Genomic DNA, 21,221 nt, shown 5'->3' with positions numbered 1-21,221 from the left:
ACATGTATGAGTGACTGTATAGGACTGTTGGTGAATGAGTGGATGTGTATGTGGATCTTAGAATTACTGAAGAGGTTGTTGTAACTGGTATTGGTATGTCCATTGTTTTGAAAATTTTAGTCTCTATTTTTGAATGTGTGTATCAAAGGTTATATTAGGGTGAGAGGAGGTCTGCCACTCTGTCACAAGGATGATGTCATCAGTGATGTCATCAGTGATGTCATTTGAGATGTCATCAGTGATGTCATGAGTGATGTCACTGACCATGTCATGAGTGATGTAATATGTGACGTCATCAGCAGTGCATTGCGGGCGCGCGAGTTATAGTTAGCTGAACTAACTATAACGGGGGAATTTCAATGGTTTTGTACAAGTGAAAAGTCCAGCTAACTATAACACCCCTGAAACCTATGGTTTTTTCAGTGAATTTCTGAGGTTTTTTAAATGCTAATTCCTAACTATAACGTGCCTGAAACCTATGGTTTTTTCTGTGAATTTCAAAGGTTTTTTAAATGCTAATTTCTAACTATGCCTACAGAGATAGGACATGTGAAGAAAGAAGAAAAAATGCACAGAAAGAAACAAAAGAAGTGCAGAAAGAAGCAACAGAAGTCCTCAAATACGAAGATAAGTGCAGGAAGAAGGATAACGTGCAGAAAGAACAAAAAGAAGAGCAGAAAGAAGCCTTGTTGCAAAATCATCCTGTACCCTCAACTTTTTCAGACGGATACTGGTGCTAACTGAGTCTGACTAACCAGTCCTAGAGCCAGTGCTATGTTAAAAGACACTTAGAATACAGTGAAAACACCTACATACACTAGGGAACATTATGCGTTGGGGTCCCCCTGTGATTAGCATGACCTCCTCTGTAAGCCCCTAGTGTATAATAGGGCATGGGGATTAAAACTACCTCTTAAAACAGGCCACAGGGCGTTTTTGCACGCGTTAACTCAGGCCCCGTCCCCTCCCTTCACCACTGTGTAAACACGCCCTGTGTCCATTTTTAGTTGGGAGATTAAGTTCATTTGAATCCTGAGGGTCCCTAGGGTCCAACTAGCCCACTAGGTACCTCCAGTAAGTGCCACAGAGCTGCGTTGCAGAGAGGTGTAAAAAGTGGCACGGCCTGGACCACCTCTCTGCAATGCAGCTCAGTGGCGCTTACTGGAAGCACTTGGTGGGCTAGTTAGCCCCCAGGGGCCCTCAGTATTGAAGGGAAATTATATCCCCAATTTAAAACGTGCCATAGTGCGTGTTTGCACACGTCACCTCAGGCCCCGTCCCCTCCCTTCACCACTGTGTAAACGCGCCCTGTGGCTGTTCTAAGTTGAGAGATTAAGTCCCCCTGAATCCTAAGGGTCCCTAGGGTCAAACTAGACCACTAGGTACCTCCAGTAAGCGCCACAGAGCTGCGTTGCAGAGAGGTGTAAAAAGGGGCTTGGCCTCAGAACACCTGGCTGCAGCGCAGCTCCCTGGCGCATACTGGAGATGCCGGTTGGGGGCGCGTTTGCAGAGTGCTGCACGGAGGGGGCATGGCCTCCGGAACGATGCCAGTCTTTTATTTATTTTAGTTTTTTAAGAAGGGGGGCTGTTTGGTTCCCCTTCGTATTCTAATTTATTGGCCCTGATGACCCCATCCCCCAGGGCCAGTCTCCTAATTATATTTTTTTGACCCCAATCCCCAGGGCCGGCCACTGTTTTTTATTATTTTTAAAAAATATATATTTATAGACACACCTAGGACATGCTGGACAAACCGTACGTACCTATCACCATGACGATTTGCGTGATATTCATTAAAAGGCGACTATGCATGCAATGAATCCACGTGGAATGTATTTACACCACTAGTGAAGCTCTGACATGTCTGATGCCCTACCGTGCCTAATCCTGGTAGACACCCTTGTCGTTTATTTATACAAACATGGGTAGCTATTGACGGGCACATTTAATACACATGCACACCAAGCCATTCAAAGGGGATTCGACAAAAATTCGACCAAAACTATGCAAGAAACCCCCCTCACGGTTAATAAAACACACATCCACTGCCGGATGTGTAATACTTTTTATTTTACTCTCTGGAAAGGGGACGAACATCACTTGAGAGTCACAGCGTGCTCCTGACAGAGCCCAATGCTGTGTTACACCCACCATTGCCTGCCGAGTGCCACACACCTCTGTGTTGTATTCCACTAGCTAGTGCATATGCTATGACACTCTCTAGCCCATGTGCACTGTAACACCACCCCGTGAATATGTCATGCCACACTTGTCTTCGCACGGGTTATATTGCCCCATCTAACGTGCCTTTCTCGATGCCTATGTTATAACGCACAGTGCTATGCCATACATATTACAATCTGGGATCCATATCTTTGTCACAGTGCATATGCAACGTTACACTCCCCAGCACATATTTTATATTACAACTTTAGAGACTAGTTAGGTTACACAACACTGCCCTGTGCATATTACACTCCAAGGCGCATATCGCATAGCACGCGCTAGTGCCTGTGCTATCTCGCGCTCTCCAATGAATCTGTCATTGCGCACAATGTATTGCATATTATATTTCACGCCCGGTTCATCTTATATCACACTTTTTGGTGCATAGTTTATACCATACACTATATCTAGTTTTCATTTTCAATCGTGCTCTCAGGACTATGTTCTATATAACACTGTGTTCACCTACCCTTTTCACGGGCATTACATTTTGCGATAGGGGGTGGAGGGTCAGGGGGTGTTTCTGCCAAGTGAGCCCGGAGTCACAGTCACAAACGTCCTCTTCTTCCTGAATAAAAGTGAGATTATGCTGCATACTTGTTCATATTTTAAGTAGTTCGCACAGACACAATGTTTTAAAAACAATAAAGTTCCTAATACCCGCCTTCTCTGAACAGTTAGCTTGCTGCCCCATCCCCTTCCTCCCTATCCTCTGTTGTGTGAATCCATGGACTAGCCTCCTCCCTCCTGCCATGCATGGTCTGATGTGCTGCCACTGCCCTCAATTTAGTATGATGTACCAGTCCACTCCTCCTGCCCTCCATTGCCCAATTCTATGCCCCATCATTGACCTCCTGCTTAAACTCTGTGCTTAGCTTGCTGCCCCTATTCTCCTTCCCCTGCCCTCCGATGTCTTTGTGCATGCCCCTGCTCCATCCTTTTTGCCCACCATGTCCCATGGACCTGCCACTCCTATCTACTCTGAGTGTTCTGTTGAGCTGCCACTCCCCTCTCACCTGCCTAGCATTGTCAGATGACTGTAACCTGTCCCTGCCACCTCCACCCTGCCTGTCCACATGCCATGCCCCTATCTTCTTCCTCCTCTCCTACATGGTCCATTGTACTGCCACACCCTTCTGCCCTCCCTGGTCTGTTGTGCTGCAACTGCTCCTCCTGCCTGCCCCGTGTGGTCTGTTGTGAGGTCCCTTCCCCTGAACTTTCTTGTCTGTGCAAAGGTCCTGACCCTTCCTTCTATCCTCCATCGTCCTTTGTGCATGCCCCTCCACCCTCCTTCTTGCCCATCATAGCCATTGTGCTGCCACTAACCCTCCCACTTGCCATGCATGGTCTTCTGTGCTGCCATGGCCCCTCCCACCTTCCCTGTGTGGTCAGTTAGCTGCCCCTGACCCCCTCCCACCTTCCCTCCATGGTCTGTGTGTATGCCATCACAGTCTCACTGTTGCTCTTCATGGTGTGTCTTGCTTCTAGTGCCCATCCTGCCTGACCTCCATGGCTATCTTGCTGCTCCTGCCCTGCCCCCTTGCCCCCAGCCCTACTCCCTCCCTCCTGGCTTGTCTGTTCCATTGTAATGCCCCTGATCCGTCCCTCCTGCCCTTTATGGTCTGTTATACTGCAGCTTTCTCTCCTGTCTGTCCATTATGGTCAGCTAGCTACCATTGCCTCTTGCCCCTCTGTTCTCTGTTGTCCATGTGCATGGTCCTGTCCTCTCCCTCTTGCTTTCTATGGATTGTTGTGCTGCACTCCCGTCCTGCATGCCCTGTGTGGTGTATTGTGCTGCTGCAAACCCTGATGCCTGCCCTGCAGGGTCAGTTTGGTGCACCTCTCCATGTCCCTCCTGTCCTCTGTTATCCAAGTCCATGTCCCTATCCCATTTCCTTCCATGATCCAATGTACCATACTTGCGAACATTTTGAACTTGGTAAGAGGGAGATTTTGAAAAAAAACTGGGGTATTGATTTTCCCCTTTGAGTTACATTGAAAAAGAGGATATTGTAGACAGGAGACAGATCAAATAAAGCCCATTTGAGCTTAAAAACATTGGACGTTTCCTGGCTGAATCGGGTCTGTTGGCATGTATGGTTGTACTACCATTGCCTCTTCCTTCTGCCCACAATGGTCTATTACATTGCCACAGCCTTGAAGGAGGGTAGATTTTGTATCACAGGGGGCCCCTGGCCCGTTCTGTCCACACCTGAAGTATGAGACCCTTGTCCTTGCCCTGCCAGCTGCATTTGTAGGCCGTATTAAATTGACCAGCGGGTCCTGTGTTGCTATATAATTATCCTGAGACATCCTTACCACTCAGCCAGCATAAAACCCCTGTGTAGGCCCTTCTGTTCAATATGTAGGCCTCTTTGTTAAATTGACCATAGCTCTGCAATTTTAGTGTATAGCAGTCTGAAGGCAGGTCTGCGAGGCCTTCTGATCCAAACTAGTAGCCCCCACCCTACCCGAGTGCTCCGTGCTTGGTATCAAAGTTCAACATCCCCCTGAAGCTGTCGACATACAGTAGGCTGCATCCTGGACTGGTACTTGCTTCCTGGGCAGGTTTCCCACTTTTAAGGAAGTGGCAACCGCAGAGCGTCAAGTTAGGAGAACTGAGGAGATTTTATACATGAATATATTGAATTCCCGTACAATACCCATTATTTTCTGCTTGCTCTATGGAACTTACGATAAGCGATTGGCCTGAGAGACTGACCTTTTCACCCAGTCCATTGTCAGCATTAAGTGGGTAAATGACGAAATGTCTGGTAAAATCTGCAGACGAAGCTTTTGGGTAGCATACGTAGGTAGATGTAGCGTGCAAAGGAGCCCACAAAATGATATAAAAAGGGAGCACCCACAGATATCGACGGACTACCTCGCCGTCTGTATGTAGGTTAACAGGCAGTGCAGGTTTTCCCCAAGAGCTGGGAGCTCTTGTCTTCCTTTGCTTAAAATGTCTTGCTCTGCTTTGCTTGAAGTATCTTATTCTATTTTACCTATATGAAATGTCATGTTATGTTTAACCATTGTTCTCTTTACTTTTGCATGTAAAAGATTTTGTATTGTAAATGCAGGAATGCTTGCTCTAAGAGTAAACGTGAGTGTTCCTAGGTAACATTTTCCTTGGTGTAACTTGTTTCTCATGATGCATTTATAGATGTGTTTTCTCTCTCTCTCTGTCAGTACATTAATTGAGATACAGAGAATATTATGACAGCTGTATGATTATCTGGATTCTGTATTTTGTACTTTATGTCTCTATTCTGCGGTTTCTTTGAAGTTGCATCTTCTCATTAAACTGCCATTGTATTCTGCCTCCAATTCCATGTCTCATATGTCTGTTTTCTTCATTTTTGGAACAAGCGTTCCTAGGCACCCCGGCTCAAATTAAGGTGCCCCTTTTGTCCCTGACTCACTCTCCTGCTCAGTTCTGTGGTGGCTCCCGGGGATCTGGGGACCGCCCCTAGCTTCCTTGACCCGTAATAGATCTTCCCTCCAACAGCCTCTCTTGCAAGTCCTGTATTGTTGGTTTGTTGCCCCTGCCCCCCTTTCCACTGCCCTCCATAGTCTGTTGTGCTTCCACGGCCCTTCCTGCCTGCTCAGTGTGGTTAAATTGTTGCCTTTGCACCCTCCTACCTGCCTTCAATTTTCAGAGTCCGTGCCCCTGGCCTCTGCCTCTCAACAGTATCCTAATGAACAACTAGATTGCTAACATTCTATATTTATTTCAAAAGTGTGGAACGCCTGACATCATCTTGATGTAATCAAAACTGTAATACCTAGAGCATTTCCTTTAGAAATTACATATATGAGAGGGTCTTATTGGCATCAAAATTATGGTTAGTGCTCTAAAAGACTAAAATAAGGACATATTTTCTGAGTTTTCAAATAGCGACAAAGCACTTTTAAATTATTTGTTATCTTTATTTTTTTTATCCAGTTGACCACTTGATTAAATGTTGCACTTAGGGGAGAGGATGTGGTGTTACTTCCAGAACTGCAGACTTTGCAACTGGGGAACCAGGTTGAAGTTTCTGCTTCAGCTCGACATTCTGTGATTCTGGTCAAATCACTTAGTCTCCCCATGTCTACAACCAAAATGAATTTGTTCTTGTGTGATGTAACCAGTGCTCATGTAAAGCACTCCAATACCTGACAAGTCTGCACTATATAACACTGCAAAAACACAAAATAATAAGTGTTTTGCACACTTCTGTCATTGGGCTATATTTGGGCTACATCTGGGTGATTTTGGGCTACATTTGGGCTCTTTTGTCTCCGGTGGCCATCTTGGGAGATTTATTTGTTATGAAGTTTCCTAATTTCCTCATGTACTGCAGTCTCCTCAGTAGGAAATGCTTTCAGTTTTTTACTTTGATTCCATCATGAATGTATTCAGATATGTCACACATTTGCCATAAATTCTGAATGTTAGCACTCTAGTTGCTCATTAGATCACTGTAGTAAAACTACTGCACCATGGAAGTCTGCTCCTGGTATTAAAAGTGCATGTTTCAGTCTGCATGTCAGAATTTTTTAATGAAATAGAAGAGGATTTGAGAAGTCACTCAAAATGTGCCCTCATTTTCTTTCTTCAGCATTAATCATAATTTCTATGGCAAAATGAACCTCCTCATTGTGTTCCTTTTTAAATTAAATGTTTTAAGTGTTACCAGTTTATTCCAATCAAGATGGCTTCAGGTGTGCCTTACTTTTGTCATAATGAAGACAGTAAGCGCTCTAGTTGTTTTTAAGAACATTCTGGGACATTCTGTCATTGGGCTATACTTGGGCTACATCTGGGTGATATTTGGGCTACATTTGGGCTCTTTTGTCTCTGGTGGCCATCTTGGGAGACTTATTTGTTATGAAGTTTCCTGATTTCCTCATTTACTGCAGTCTCCTCAGTAGGAAATACTTTCAGTTTTTTACTTTGATTCCATCAAGAAGGCATTCAGATGTGTCACACATTTGCCATAAATTCAGAATGTTAGCACTCTTTTTGCTCATTAGATCACTGTAGTAAAGCTACTGCTCATTGAAAGTGCATGTTTCAGTCTGCATGTCAGAATTTTTTAATGAAATAGAAGAGGATTTGAAAAGTCACCCAAAATGTGCCCTAATTTTTCTTTCTGCAGCACTAATCATACTTTTTATGGAAAAATGAACCCCCTCATTTTGTTCCTTTTTAAATTAAATGTTTTAAGAGTTACCACTTTAATCCAAGCAAGATGGCTTCAGGTGTGCCATACATTTATCATAAGTAGGACTGTTAGCGCTCTAGTAGTTCTTTGGAACACTCTGGGAAGCTGCAGTAGAACACAAAGGAATCAACTGACAGTCTCTGCCCTTGTTGGATGTACATGTTTTACTGAGAATGTCAGACTTCATTCTCACATGACTGAGAAAGATAATGTGAATTTACAGAAAATAAGCTCTCAGTTTAGCCTATAGATCACCTTCCAAACCTCTGTGGTAAAAGCATGAGAAAATATTTTTCTCTCAATCATGATATCCCAGCAGAAGGCTTTTTCACATGGTGAAATCACCTTAGAACATACCACAATTCCTAAAATGAGTATGGTACCATCAACAAATGATTTATAATGTAACTAAAGTCTTAAAACCTTCTATTAACTGCAATGCTTTTTAATGAGGTGCTATCATGTATATTGGTCCCAAGATGGCTGCCAACACTTCTTGGATGAAGTGCTGACAGCCAATCAGATCTCAGGATGAGATGTGTGGTTAGGCTCCGCCCACATATATATATGCTTTTAAATGCTATTTTCTCAGGAAATACTGAACAGATTTACACCAGACCTGCAAAAGGCACTTCCTTGACCTTATGGCTACCTCTCTGCCAAATTTCAAGTAATTCTGTTCAGCCGTTCGGGCTGTAGCTGTGTCTAAAGGTCCTATGGAAAAATGCATGGGGAAAACGCGTTTTGGGACCCCCCTTTTTTCTCGGCCCCTGCTTGATGAATCCCCCCGAGACTTTCAGGGTAGGAGCGGAGCGTAGCGCCCCACCTATTTTGAAAATTTCGCGAGGATTCGTCAACCGGCGCCAAAGTTATTCCAAATAGAATGTTGCGGATTTCCTATGGAAACAGGGTCCTAACTATAACTACCTACTGGCGACCGCCAGTAGGTAATATATATATATATATATATATATATATATATATATATATCACGTGGGCCTCACTTATGTAGAGCTTAAAGCTAGGCAATCTGAAATCCCTAAAATCTTTCTTGAATTATTTCTGTACCACAAATTAATTGAAATAAATAAATTAAAGTAGTATGCTTGACAATAAGAACACTCAAACAAATCTGGACGATCAAATGAATGACACAGTATATATATATTAATTAGAATATTCAACATATATCAAGATCCAGTATATTCAAGTGTGAAAATAGTGAATAAAATAGTGCAGGCGGCGCAGTGCTCGAATTTAAATACATAAATACAAACAGTGAAGATCCCACAATGCAGAAAACAAAAGTTATTTACTTGTAACCCTAATTGTGCATCATAGGAATGAGTGTTCATTGAAGTCATTAAACAACTCCCCACCACCATTCTCGTACAGCAAGCTACATTTTAGCAGGGGATCTTTTCAGTAATATTCCTGTATAGAGAACTAACGCTGCCTGTCACCACCAGGAAAAGCTGGCGGTAAAGGATAGGCAAAAAAAGTTTAAGACCACTCCACCCTCTACACCATGGGAAATATTTCCCGGGTGTGGGAGTGTCATTAGGAGGGTCTTTGGGAGATTGCTTTAAAAAGGAAAATCTGGTTATGTTTGATATACATGCAACATAACAGGAAGCAGCCATACACCAAGCTTTTTGTACATTAAAAGGAAACGCAGTGAATGCGGTTCCTTTCAGTGTACAAAGTGGTCTGCTGGGCCAGCGGAAAACACCAAAATGAAGCCCTGTGTCTCTTTTTACAATATGAGAGAGAGATTTTTAGAACCAATCTTATTTTTATTAAGTGATACACCTGCAAAGTACACAGCTCGACTGCCTACATCCGCTGGCCGGCAGAGCGAAACAAAATATGACATACACTGCACACAGGTCTACAGCCCGGATGGCAACCCCGCAAGAAAAGGATGGAACACAGGCCAAGCCTGTCAGGCATACGCTCGCATATCACAGTTTTAAAAGAAGAGTCCAAAACAAAGCATATAAACCTCCTCTCCCCCCTCCCCTCCCTCTCCGCATCAGCCTCTACCTGCCACCCCGAAGCCCTGAGAGTTGACAGTCTTGATCAACGTGGAATCAAACCTCCCCAGTGCCCCCTGCCGGTTCCAGAGGGATAAAGTGAAGAATTTGCAAATATTTAGGGCACGTAACTTCCCGCACCTCCTTGGACAGAAGCCGCAAAAAGGGGCCCCAAATCTTCACATAGTCCGAACCCCTCCCATCAATTCTGAGTGATAGACGCTCCATCGCCAGCAGATGCCAGAGCCTCCAGATCCAGTCCCTCGGATCCGGCGCAGCCGGAGAGCCCCATTGCGCCAACAGAACTTGCCGCGCCGCAAGCAGTGCCAATGCCAGTTGTCTACCCCGCATCGTGCACAGGGGAAAGCACTTGGGATGAGGGAGACCTAACAGCGTGTGCACAGGTTCCCGCGGCAGCTTAATCTGAAACGCCTCGTCACGGTCGTCCAAGATCGCCGCCCAATACCGCACCAACTTCGGGCATCGCCACAGCAAGTGAACGAGAGTGCCAGATTGCCCACACCCCCGCCAACAAAGACCAGATTTAGCAGGGTCCCAAGACTGAATGCGCGCCGGAGTATAGTACCAGTATGCCGCGACCTTATAGGCAGATTCTGCCCCCTCGGCAACACCGTCATCTTTACCGCCGCGGGCCACTCATACCAGGCCAGGCCAAGGTAAGACCAATCAGATAGCGATTTAGTGGTTTGCTCAACCAAAAGTTTATAATTAAGGTGGGCCGTTTTGACAACCGAGGAGGCCAAGCGATTCCCCAGATAGGAGATATCAGAGTGCATCCACTGGAAGGCAAAGTCCCGCTGCAAATCACCGACTTTCTCTGCAGGGATAGAAAGGTTAAGCACCATCGATTTTGAAAAATTGACTTTAAATCCTGCAACCGATCCAATCCAAAGTCGTGGAGTTCACACATCAAGTACCGCAAAGAGGTGCGCGGATGGGTAAGAGAGAGAATAACATCGTTTGCGTAGAGACTAATTTTTGGAAATGTCGGCGCTGAACTTAAGGCCCTCAACATCCGGATTCGACCGTATGCGCTGAGCAAAAGGCTCCATATATAGCGCGAATAACAGTGGAGACGGGGAAAGCACTTGGGATGAGGGAGACCTAACAGCGTGTGCACAGGTTCCCGCGGCAGCTTAATCTGAAACGCCTCGTCACGGTCGTCCAAGATCGCCGCCCAATACCGCACCAACTTCGGGCATCGCCACAGCAAGTGAACGAGAGTGCCAGATTGCCCACACCCCCGCCAACAAAGACCGGATTTAGCAGGGTCCCAAGACTGAATGCGCGCCGGAGTATAGTACCAGTATGCCGCCACCTTATAGGCAGATTCTGCCCCCTCGGCAACACCGTCATCTTTACCGCCGCGGGCCACTCATACCAGGCCAGGCCAAGGCAAGACCAATCAGATAGCGATTTAGTGGTTTGCTCAACCAAAAGTTTATAATTAAGGTGGGCCGTTTTGACAACCGAGGAGGCCAAGCGATTCCCCAGATAGGAGATATGTTATGTTATGTTATGTTACTGTTTGTTTTGTAGAGCGCTCAGCTGCTCCAAAGAGCGTCCCGGCGCTAAAGATCATCACACCAAATACCAGCAGCAAACAAACAGCCATAGCAGAAAACATAACCAGAATTAACCATAACAGCATTACAAAGCAAACAGATAGGTTTTAAGTCCTTTCCTAAAAACCGAGAGATTGGTGCACACCCGCAACGTCAAGGGCAATGTGTTCCAGAGGCGGGGTGCAAGGTAACTAAAGGAGCGACCTCCACAGCGAGCACGCTTCACTGTTGGAACAATAGCCTTGGCCTGGGCAGCAGATCTCAGAGGTCTAGATGGAAGATAGAAATTGACCCTTCTCTGCAGATATTCAGCGCCGAAATTATGAAGCGCCCTAAAAGCTGTAATTAGGGTCTTGAAGAAGATACGCTTACGAATCGGCAACCAATGCAGAGAGACAAGGAGATTGCTGGCCCTAGATCTTCTAGTTAAACCGAAGATTGCCCTGGCTGCAGAATTTTGAACTATCTGCAGACGAGTCAGCAGATACTCAGGAAGACCTAAGTAAAGGATGTTGGCGTAGTCTAGGCGCGAGCCAATTAATGCTTGCACCGTAATTTTCTTATGCTCCAAAGATAAATAGGGCAGAAACTTGCGCAACATCCTTAAGATGGCAAAGCACTTCCCAGTCAAGCCGGCAACCTGGGTTTTAAAGGAAAGAGTGTTATCGACCATCATACCCAGGTTCTTCGCTGTAACCGAATCGCTGGCAGGGGGAGACATGGCCGAAGGCCACCATAGCTTCCAACGTGGGTCTGCAGGACAGCCAAAGAACAATATCTCGGATTTGTCGGAGTTGCATTTGAGGCCATTTTTCCCAAACCAGTCAAACACAAACTCCAAACACTTCCGAATGGCTGCTCCATCGAAGTCACAGCCCCTGTCACAAGTGAACAGGAGCTGTGTGTCATCCGCATAGGATATGATCTGGGCCCCTAGCTCCTCCACCCGTGCCGCAAGAGGTGTAAGGAAGATATTAAAGAGGGAAGGACTCAGTATGGAGCCCTGCGGGACCCCTACCTTAAGCTGCGGCATCCGGGCGGAGAGTGCATCCACTGGAAGGCAAAGTCCCGCTGCAAATCACCGACTTTCTCTGCAGGGATAGAAAGGTTAAGCACCATCGATTTTGAAAAATTGACTTTAAATCCTGCAACCGATCCAATCCAAAGTCGTGGAGTTCACACATCAAGTACCGCAAAGAGGTGCGCGGATGGGTAAGAGAGAGAATAACATCGTTTGCGTAGAGACTAATTTTTGGAAATGTCGGCGCTGAACTTAAGGCCCTCAACATCCGGATTCGACCGTATGCGCTGAGCAAAAGGCTCCATATATAGCGCGAATAACAGTGGAGACGGGGGCACCCCTGCCTCGTCCCTCTAGTGATGGGAAAGAGGGAAGACCGGCACCCGTTCACCCTCACAGACGCCTTAGGGGCGATATAGAGACAGTGTACCCAGCGAAGGAAGTGTTGCTTGAAGCCAAAAGCACGCAGGACCTTGAACATATAGTCCCAGTCCACCCGATCAAAGGCCTTCTCGGCGTCAATGGCAAGGAGACAAGCTTGGGTCCGAGACCGATGGACCAGGGCAATAAGATGGAGAAGACGCTTGGTGTTTTCCCCTCCCTGATTCGTAGGAATAAACCCTTATTGATCCGGATCTATGATGCCATCCATCAGCGGACTGAGACGAGCCGCCAGAATGCCCGCGAACAATTAGGCATCGATATTTAAGAGGGAGATTGGCCTATACGAGCCACAGTCCCTCGGATCATTCCCAGGTTTAAGGATAACTGTAATCGCAGCTTCCGACATAGTGGGGGTCACCTCCCCCTTCTCCAGAAAAGAGTTTAAAAGACGTTTTAAAAGCGGAGCCAGCTCAGCACAGAATGTCTTAAAAACAGAGCGGAGAAACCGTCCGGGCCAGGCGATTTGGCGACCTTAAGGCGAGCTATCGCCGATATGACTTCCTCAATACGGATGGCAGACTCCAACGCATCAGCAGAGGTCACGGACAGCAGTGTGATACGGCAGGCGGCAAGGTAGGCCTCTCGTTCCGCCGGACCGGTCGTCTCCCTGATATACAAGCGCTGATAAAACTGTTGGAAAGAATCCACAATAAGGGCGTCAGTATTCTGTTCCACCGCCCGAGCGTCCCGAATGGACTGTATCACTGCACGCTCGCTCGGAGCGTATGGGCTAATAAACGCCCCCCCCCTTATCCCCGCTAAGGTAAAATTTATGCCGCAGACGCAACAGCGCATATTCGGCCCTGTCGAGATCCAGGTGTTTCAGCATGCGCCACTTTGTTTCAAGCTCTCTCCACACCCTGGGAGCTCCGGTGTGCGCTTATGGATGGACTCCAGGGCCCCCACCTCACGCTCCAGCTCTGCACGCTTATCCCTACGTAGACACGCAAGCGCAGCCGCCAGCGCAATGAACTCCCCCCAGACCACCAGCTTGAGGGCCTCCCAAACCGCCGCCACAGACGTAGTGCCCTGATCATTAACCGCCAAATAGGCAACGATCGTGTCGCGAATACGAGTAACCGTGGAGTCGGAACTGAGCAAAGTGTCGCGGAGGCGCCATCCAGACGAAGAGGGATGGACCGCAGGAGAGTTGAGTTGCACAGAAATGAGGGCATGGTCGGACAGGGAGCGGGGAGTGATAACCGCATCCGTCAGGCATGGCAAAAGGGAGGTAGAGGCAAAGAAATGATCAAGGCGGGCATACGTTTTATGCGCGGCCGAGTAGAAAGTATAATCGCGCTCGGTAAGGTGCTGTATGCGCCAGACGTCATGCAGACCGCCATCAATCAACCACCGTCTGCCCCCCCGGCGAGAGAGCACCCGCCTGATGTGACCGCTGCCCTGACCTATCCAGACCCGCATCCATCACCACATTCAGGTCACCCCCCCCCCCCTAATATCAGGGAATCAGGCGAGGCCAACACCTCAGAAAAGGCCATCTTTAGGAAAGACTCCTGATGTTCATTCGGGCGTATACTGCCACCCCATGCTTTTTAGCCGGGCCGGAAGACCACACTTGCAGAGGGAACCGCCGATCCCTCATCCGCTTAATATCTTTAGAGAGAAGATGAGTCTCCTGCAATAAACACACATCGCCCCCCGCACCCTCCAGGAGGGATAGAATAGCTGAGCGTTTAACTGGATTATTTAAGCCCCGAACATTCAGACTCACCACTTTGAGACTCCTACCCATGAAAGACAAGGGAGGAAGCGCAAGAACCCAGAGCAAGGAGGCAGACCTATCGACAATAATTCGGGGACAGACAGATCTCCACCCCAAAGAGGACTGATGCGGAGCCCCAACACATTCCCAAAAACAACCGTAGCCCCCCACCCCCTCCCCTCAACCCTGACCCCATAAGCAAAAAACATCCCGAACATAGAGAAGACACTGCAAAGCACAGAACCCAAAGGCCCCAAAATGGGACAACAGTCTGTCATGTAGAACAAACAATGTGGGGAACGTGGAATCCAGGAGGACGACACCTCGGCACGAAGGGCACCAGCCATCCAACCCCCACAGGGCAGTTGACGACAAGTACCCCCAGCCAAGGACCTCCCCCCTCCGGCGCCGCAAGAAAAAGTCCACCTGATGCTAGCTATAGAAGGTTCATGGAGCACCGTTGCTGTCCGTCATCTGCGCCACTGAAGTAACCGCCGCCTCCCGCTCCAGAAGACTAGTGGACTCGTTGGGCCGGGGAGAGCGACCCACCCGCTGCCAGCCATCCGAGCGTCTATGCCGCCGCGAGGGCGCGCCAGCTACCCCAGCCGGGGAGCAGAGCCGCTCCAATCCCAGAGCCTCATAAGCTGCAGTCAATGAGCGGAGCTTATGGAGTTTGCCCTGGTGTTTAAAAATAAGACGAAATGGATGAGCCCACGAGTAAGGAATGTTATGCTTGCGCAGGTGAGTAGTGATGGGCTTGAACTCCCTGCGTTTCACCAGAGTAGAGGCAGCTAAGTCCTGGAAGAGGGCCGGCTGGTGACCGTGGAACTGGACCGGGTTAAGATCACGAGCCTTGCGCAGAATCCGCTCCTTAAGCTGAAAATCGTGCACGCAAACCAATATGTCCAGAGGGGGAGCCCTCGGGCCCCTCGGCAAGCCAACTCGGTGCACGCGATGTTATTCCGTCGGGACCGGTTTTCGAGGTCCTCGACGTGGGCCTGCAAGTCAAGGTTTTGCTCCCTGAGACGGAGGACATCCTGCTGAAGCTGATGCATATCGTCTTCACGCCCTAAGTCATGCTCTTCCACAGTGGCGACACGGTTCCCGAGAGCGTCCACGTCGCGCCGCACTTCGCGAAGTTCAGAAGAGAGCTGGGAGCGGAGTTCCAGAATGTCCTCCTTAATGGCAGAGAAGAGGTAGAGCATAAATGCCTTAGTAGCCGGCTGGTCACTGTCCTCAGACGATTGCGAGGGGGGAGCCAACTGGGAGGAGGACTGCCCCGCGGACCGCTGCAGAGCGTCTTTCAGGGTCTTATCCTTCCGAGCTTTAGTGGAGGACATGACAGCTACCCGAGTTCTCCACCAAGCAACTAAAGCAGCAAGGCCCCTGGGGCTAAAGGATCAGGGCCGCGCACCAACACCACCCAGGCTCGATTCCAGAACACCGGCGGGTCACCAGCCCCTTCGCCAACCGCCGATGCGCGGCCCAAGCACCACCATCACTCAAGCAGCTAGTGCCTCCCAACCGTAAGGCAGCACGCGGCACACCGGGAGCGGCAGCAGAGGGCCGCCACCCTCCGGGCCCGGCAGGCCTCCCCACCGGCCCTCCACTGAAGAACACTGGTCAAGGAGCACCGCCCGCCGACCTGCGGGTCGAGAAGTGGGCCCAGGAGCCAAAGCCACCGGCCCCTCGTGCCCTCAGCCAGACCCTCCGACACTCAGATGAGGACCGGGAACACTCAAGCAATCTCAGCGCTCCACCACACAAGGTCATCACCAACACATGGGCCACGTGGAGCACCGCCACAGCAACCAGCCATAGGGGCCCCAGCCAGGTCCCCGGCGCACCCCAGCCACTCCGATCCCACCGTCCGCCGAAATGCGGACCGAGCAGGCCTCACCACCGGCCCCCCACTGAAGCGCACTGGGCCGAGAGCACCGCCCGCCGGGCTGCGGGCTGAAAGTCAGGTCAAGGGCCAATGTTACCGGCCCACGGTGCCCTCTGCAGACCCTCTGGCACCCAAGGAATGGCAGGGAATTTGCAAGCAGCTCCAACGCTCCGCCAGCCAACTTCACTGCTAGCTCACGGGCCGCGTGGAGCACTGCTGCCAGAGGTAGGCCACAGGACCCCAGCCAGGCCCCCCTCTCACCCCAGCAGCGCCGGTCCCACCGTCCGCCGAAATGCAGACCGAGCAACGCCCCCTAGCAGCCAGCACACACCAGGGGCATAGTGAAGCGATGGGGCCCCGTCGGGAAGAACTCAGTCCATGCAAACAGCAGGAGGGCCCTCCAGTAGAGCCGCGCACCGCCCAGCAGCAGGCCCGATTCGCGTCCCACGCCACCTCCAGCAGTCGCGGGGGGCCCTCTCCAGGTCTCACCGCCGACGTCCCCAGGTCCAGTGCCGAAATCCAATGGGCCGCCGGGTCGCAGCAGTGCCGGGACCGGAGGGCCCCACCAGATCCACCAAGCAGCGTCCCCCGTCAGGAAGTGGATCCAGAAGGCATCAGGGCCTGCCAATCATACCGCCTCCAGCCGCAGGCCCACTATAGTGGCACCCGCCGCGTCAGCTCTTCCAGGCCTCAAATGGCGGTCACCGCAGCCCAGACCCAGCGCTCCTCGAGTCGCTGCTGGCACACCTGCCCCCACCAGGGACGATTCCCACGCGCGCTGTCGCTAACGTCCAGACAGCGCCAAGGGGCCTGGAGAATCCGATCTCCCCTCCAGGTCGCCCGGCACGGTTACCGCATCTCCACAGAGGGGCCGCCGGGCCGCAGCGAGGCCGGGGCCGGGCAGGCTCGCTCTTCACACGGGGGTACCGCTGCTCCCCGAAATGGGGGTCGCCAGGATCAGCAGGCAAGTGGGCCACACGTAGGGGAGGCAGAACAGGAGCGGATGGGCATCAGGGGGCTAGATATGCCATGCGATGATCGGCGGCACCGGAGAGACAGAGAAACACGTCTCACTCGGCCGCCATCTTAGCCACACCCCAGAGAGAGATTTTTAGATATAGCTATGTCACATGTTTAGATTATTTTATAATACAAAATGCAACAGTAAAAAAACTGTACTTAACTTAGATCAGTGAAATATGGAAACTAATCCATGCTTTCCTGTGAAATCTGCTACTCGAGCATCTATTCAGGCAAATTGTTTACCAGGTATGCCATTTTTAAGACTGTTTTTTGTTGAAGACATATCCCTAGAGTCATGTTATCAGTTTGAAAGGAAAAAGGGTTGTGATAATTGAGACTAGCCTGTATCCATAAGTCTGACTCGGCTGAGGGTGCCCCAAAGATGCTTGTTGGGAAGATGTAGTATTTAAAACAGCCTGTGTCTGCTGATTTAACTTTCTAGTAGCTACCACCTTTTTTTTAATTTCTTTTGACCGTATGCTGTTTCTAGAGTGTGGTGCTTCGCGAATTATAACAAGTACACTTTATCTTATGTTAAATTAAATATGATGTGCTGTTTGAGCATAAGCTTATCTGTTAAGTGCTCGTCACTCTTGAGTTAAAGGCTCCAGACCACGTTTGGGGAGTGAGCTAATTAGTACACTGGGCATTTCTCTTCTCTCTTCTCTCGTCTCTCTTCTCTCGTCTCTCTTCTCTCTCTCTCTCTCTTCTCTCTCTCTCTCTTCTCTCTCTCTCTCTTCTCTCTCTCTCTCTTCTCTCTCTCTCTCTTCTCTCTCTCTCTCTTCTCTCTCTCTCTCTTCTCTCTCTCTCTCTTCTTTCTCTCTCTCTTCTCTCTCTCTTCTCTCTCCCTCTCTCTCTCTCTCTCTCTCTCTCTCTCTCTCTCTCTCTCTCTCTCTCCCTCTCTCTCTCTTCTCTCTCTCTCTCTCTTCTCTCTCTCCAGTTGGGTGCTCATAATTTTGAGACACGATGGCAGACTTGAGTCCTGCTGCCACATTGTTTCAATGATGATTGTAGGACCATGGAGAGCAGTTGCATTATATAGATATTTTTTGGTAGAATCCATGGTGTGCGCTGGCTCTTGGTTTGGATCTTACGGGTCTGGGGAACACCCTGCCATGGTCTCACCGTTGTGTTAATCTTTTTCCTTAGCCCCAATGTAGAGTGTAAGAGCATGCGTTTTGGGATGATGAAGGAGCATAAGGACATCACCGGTGATGTCACAGCTTTTGATGGACTCATCCTCTACCTCCCTATCAAGCTACAAACGGTAAGAGTGTCTAATTCACAATTACCAGACTGTATCTGAGCATGATAATTTTGATGCAAATGCATGCCCTAGAAAATGTTGAATACAAAAATGAGGGCTTGTGATGCAACAATGTGCAGTAGTCAACAAAGGCCCATGTATCTCATTCTGGTATACCACTAGTTCCCTGTTTTCTCTGGCATATAATAAATCAGGAATTAACCTACTGCTGTGAATCTCCTATTACTCTCTCTAATCCTGTGGATGGTAATTGTGTCACTGCTAGAAAATCCATAATTTCACAGGCAAGATATACATTTGGGCTTGGTTCTTTTCTTTCAAAAATATACTACTACAACTGTATAGTGAGAAATAATTGCCATTATTTTATTTGTTAAGGTAGATTGTAGAACTATGCAAATTATATTATCGTGCTTAGTATATCAGTTTATGGTTTCCCTGCTACTGGTGTAGTGACTATCAGCCTTAATAGCCGTCAGACCCCTTTTGAGAACCTTTGCAATTCAAATGGTGATTCACATACTCACATTGTCCGCAACATGTATTTAGGATGGAAATGGTTGATTTTCTCCATTCATTTTTAATCCTGTTTCACCGTGGGGCACGCATACCGAGTTCTTGTGGACCGGCTGTTTCCCATTTGTTCTCATCTGTTCGGTCTGCCATTGACGAATGCTACAGAAGGTGCTACAAAGACATAATATTGTCAGGCTGTACTCCGTAGAAGTGCCAACTAACAATAAATATTAACCAAGCTCTTTCACCCCCTTTTCCATGTACCTCCACTTTGTTGGTTCTTATGGATGTGCCATAACTTTAATTGGCTGGAGAGGAACCCCAGCCAATTAAAATTATTGGCTAGATTTAAATAATCTAAATGTAATTGCCTGTATCTGATGATGTACTTAATTGCATTTAGATTTTTTGGTGGAAGTCTGAATTTGTGTTTAATCATGATAGTATTCAATAAGTGAGCATATTGGAGGTTTTCTAAAACCCATTCCCAACGTTTAATTAGGCTTCAAAAAGTGTTGTAATGTATCCATGTGAAAGAAAATTAAAATTAAATTGGACACTTTGTATTGATGTTCTTTGTATTTTTGTAAGACCTGCTGTGTTGCTTTATCAGATCACTGTTCGAGTCTGGAGAGTTTGATCGACGTTGGTGGTCCCATTGCATCATTTCTTGTGGAACATACATTGATGCTCTGAAAATCTTATTATGGTAGTGCCAAGGAAAGTGTAGTTGAAGTGACAGTTTGGATTGGATGATGGCATGCGCACTGGTTTGGTCTAATTGATTGGTTAGAATCTAGAAACCTAAATTCATAGATCTGTTTCGACTTGCTGAAGGTGTATTAGGCATGGTGGAAACTAAACTAAGGATTTAGAGCATTCCAATATGTATGGCCTCCCATGGTCTGGAGATTGATCGCTAAGCGTAGACTATATCAGTTGGGTTTGAGTGACAGAAAAACAGTAACTATAACTTGGGTGTGAGTTGTGATGGGGTGACAAATTTAGGATCTCCTAAGGACTTTTACCATACATGACATTAAGCATGATTTACCGCTTAATTACACTTGGAAACAATGGAGTTATTTTCAGGATAGTTATTTGCTTTTAGTCCATTAAAATTGTCAATACTTGTCCTGTAAAAGCACTTTGATTTTTTTATAACTGAAAGAAGTTTTTTCTGTTCTGATTCTAAGTGAATAACATGTAATTACAGGTACAAGCCACTGCATTGCTTAAAGCCTCATGCATGCCTTGAGAATGATCAAGGAAAAATCTAGTGTGTAAAACAAGTGTTGGCTTTCATCACTTGAACACAAGTTTCTGGAATTAGGACTTGACATTTTGAATATATTAAATATAATCTATAGACTTACTGAAAGATAGTCATAACAGTGAAAAATGAATGGGACCAGGTATTCTGAGTGACATCATAAATCAGAGTAAAGCTCGAGTTGTTTATGATGTCACTCACAAACCCGAAGGGAAAAACATTCCTGTTACTCACTATTGGCCATGTTTAATTTTTATGTTATGTATGGTGTACCCAAATAATCTTCTCTGCTTTCAATTTCTAAGCAGGGGGAGAGGAGTAATGAAAGAGCTATACATATAGTGTGGGCTCTCCGTTCTGGCCCTGGTAAAAAAAAAAACATCCTGACCTCTTGCCGCCCATCCCCACCATCTGTGCCTTCCCACCCCCACCATCTATGCCTTCCCACCCCCTTGGTGGTTTCCACTGACACTCCTCTCAAAGCTGTGGTAGAGCCAGTGCTGCACTGACTGGCTCTCAGAGAGCAGTCTACGCTTTGCCCAAAACTTCTTTATGATGTAGCAACAGTGGGAAACCACTTTGGTTTCCCACAATTGCTACAGCTTATCAGTGACTAACCAGATTTAGAATGTGGTATTCACGATAGAGGATTCCAATTGAAGCCATACTTAACAAAGGAATAATCAGTTTACAACGAAAGACTCTGGAATATATTCCTTTCGATTTGGGGAATAATACTAACATATTGCTCTATAATAAACGTCTGAGTGGATATGTGGGCAAAGGGCAAGGGGATCTATAAGATGAAAGATCCTATTTCTAACATTCCCATCAGGTTATTCTGTTCACTGACTAGGGATATTGTGGCCACTTGATAAGAAAGGACCTGTTTCTGTTCTGTGATAAGTGTGTAGAAGGCATTCCACAGTGTTATCTTGGTTCTTGTTTCTTCCAAGTGGACATACAAGGGATTATTGGCCACATAAATTTAGAACTGCAAGTGGT

The 21,221-nt window shown here is 47.7% G+C and overlaps 1 protein-coding gene across 3 annotated transcripts in view; it reads left to right on the top strand.

Annotated features, from left to right (window-relative positions):
• PIWIL2 (piwi like RNA-mediated gene silencing 2) overlaps nt 1-21,221 on the top strand; it is a 1,855,951-nt gene that overhangs the window by 491,209 nt on the left and 1,343,521 nt on the right. For all 3 annotated transcript variants that reach the window (XM_085633754.1, XM_085633756.1, XM_085633755.1), the window contains one exon: nt 18,310-18,427. In XM_085633754.1, the coding sequence (XP_085489880.1) occupies nt 18,310-18,427 (118 nt within the window). The remainder of the gene's footprint in view (nt 1-18,309; nt 18,428-21,221) is intronic.

Source organism: Triturus cristatus, chromosome 11 (assembly GCF_964204655.1).
Source record: "Triturus cristatus chromosome 11, aTriCri1.1, whole genome shotgun sequence".
Lineage (NCBI taxonomy): Eukaryota > Metazoa > Chordata > Amphibia > Caudata > Salamandridae > Triturus > Triturus cristatus.
Note: the sequence above shows the minus strand (reverse complement) of the source record. Positions and strands in the feature narration are given on the sequence as shown.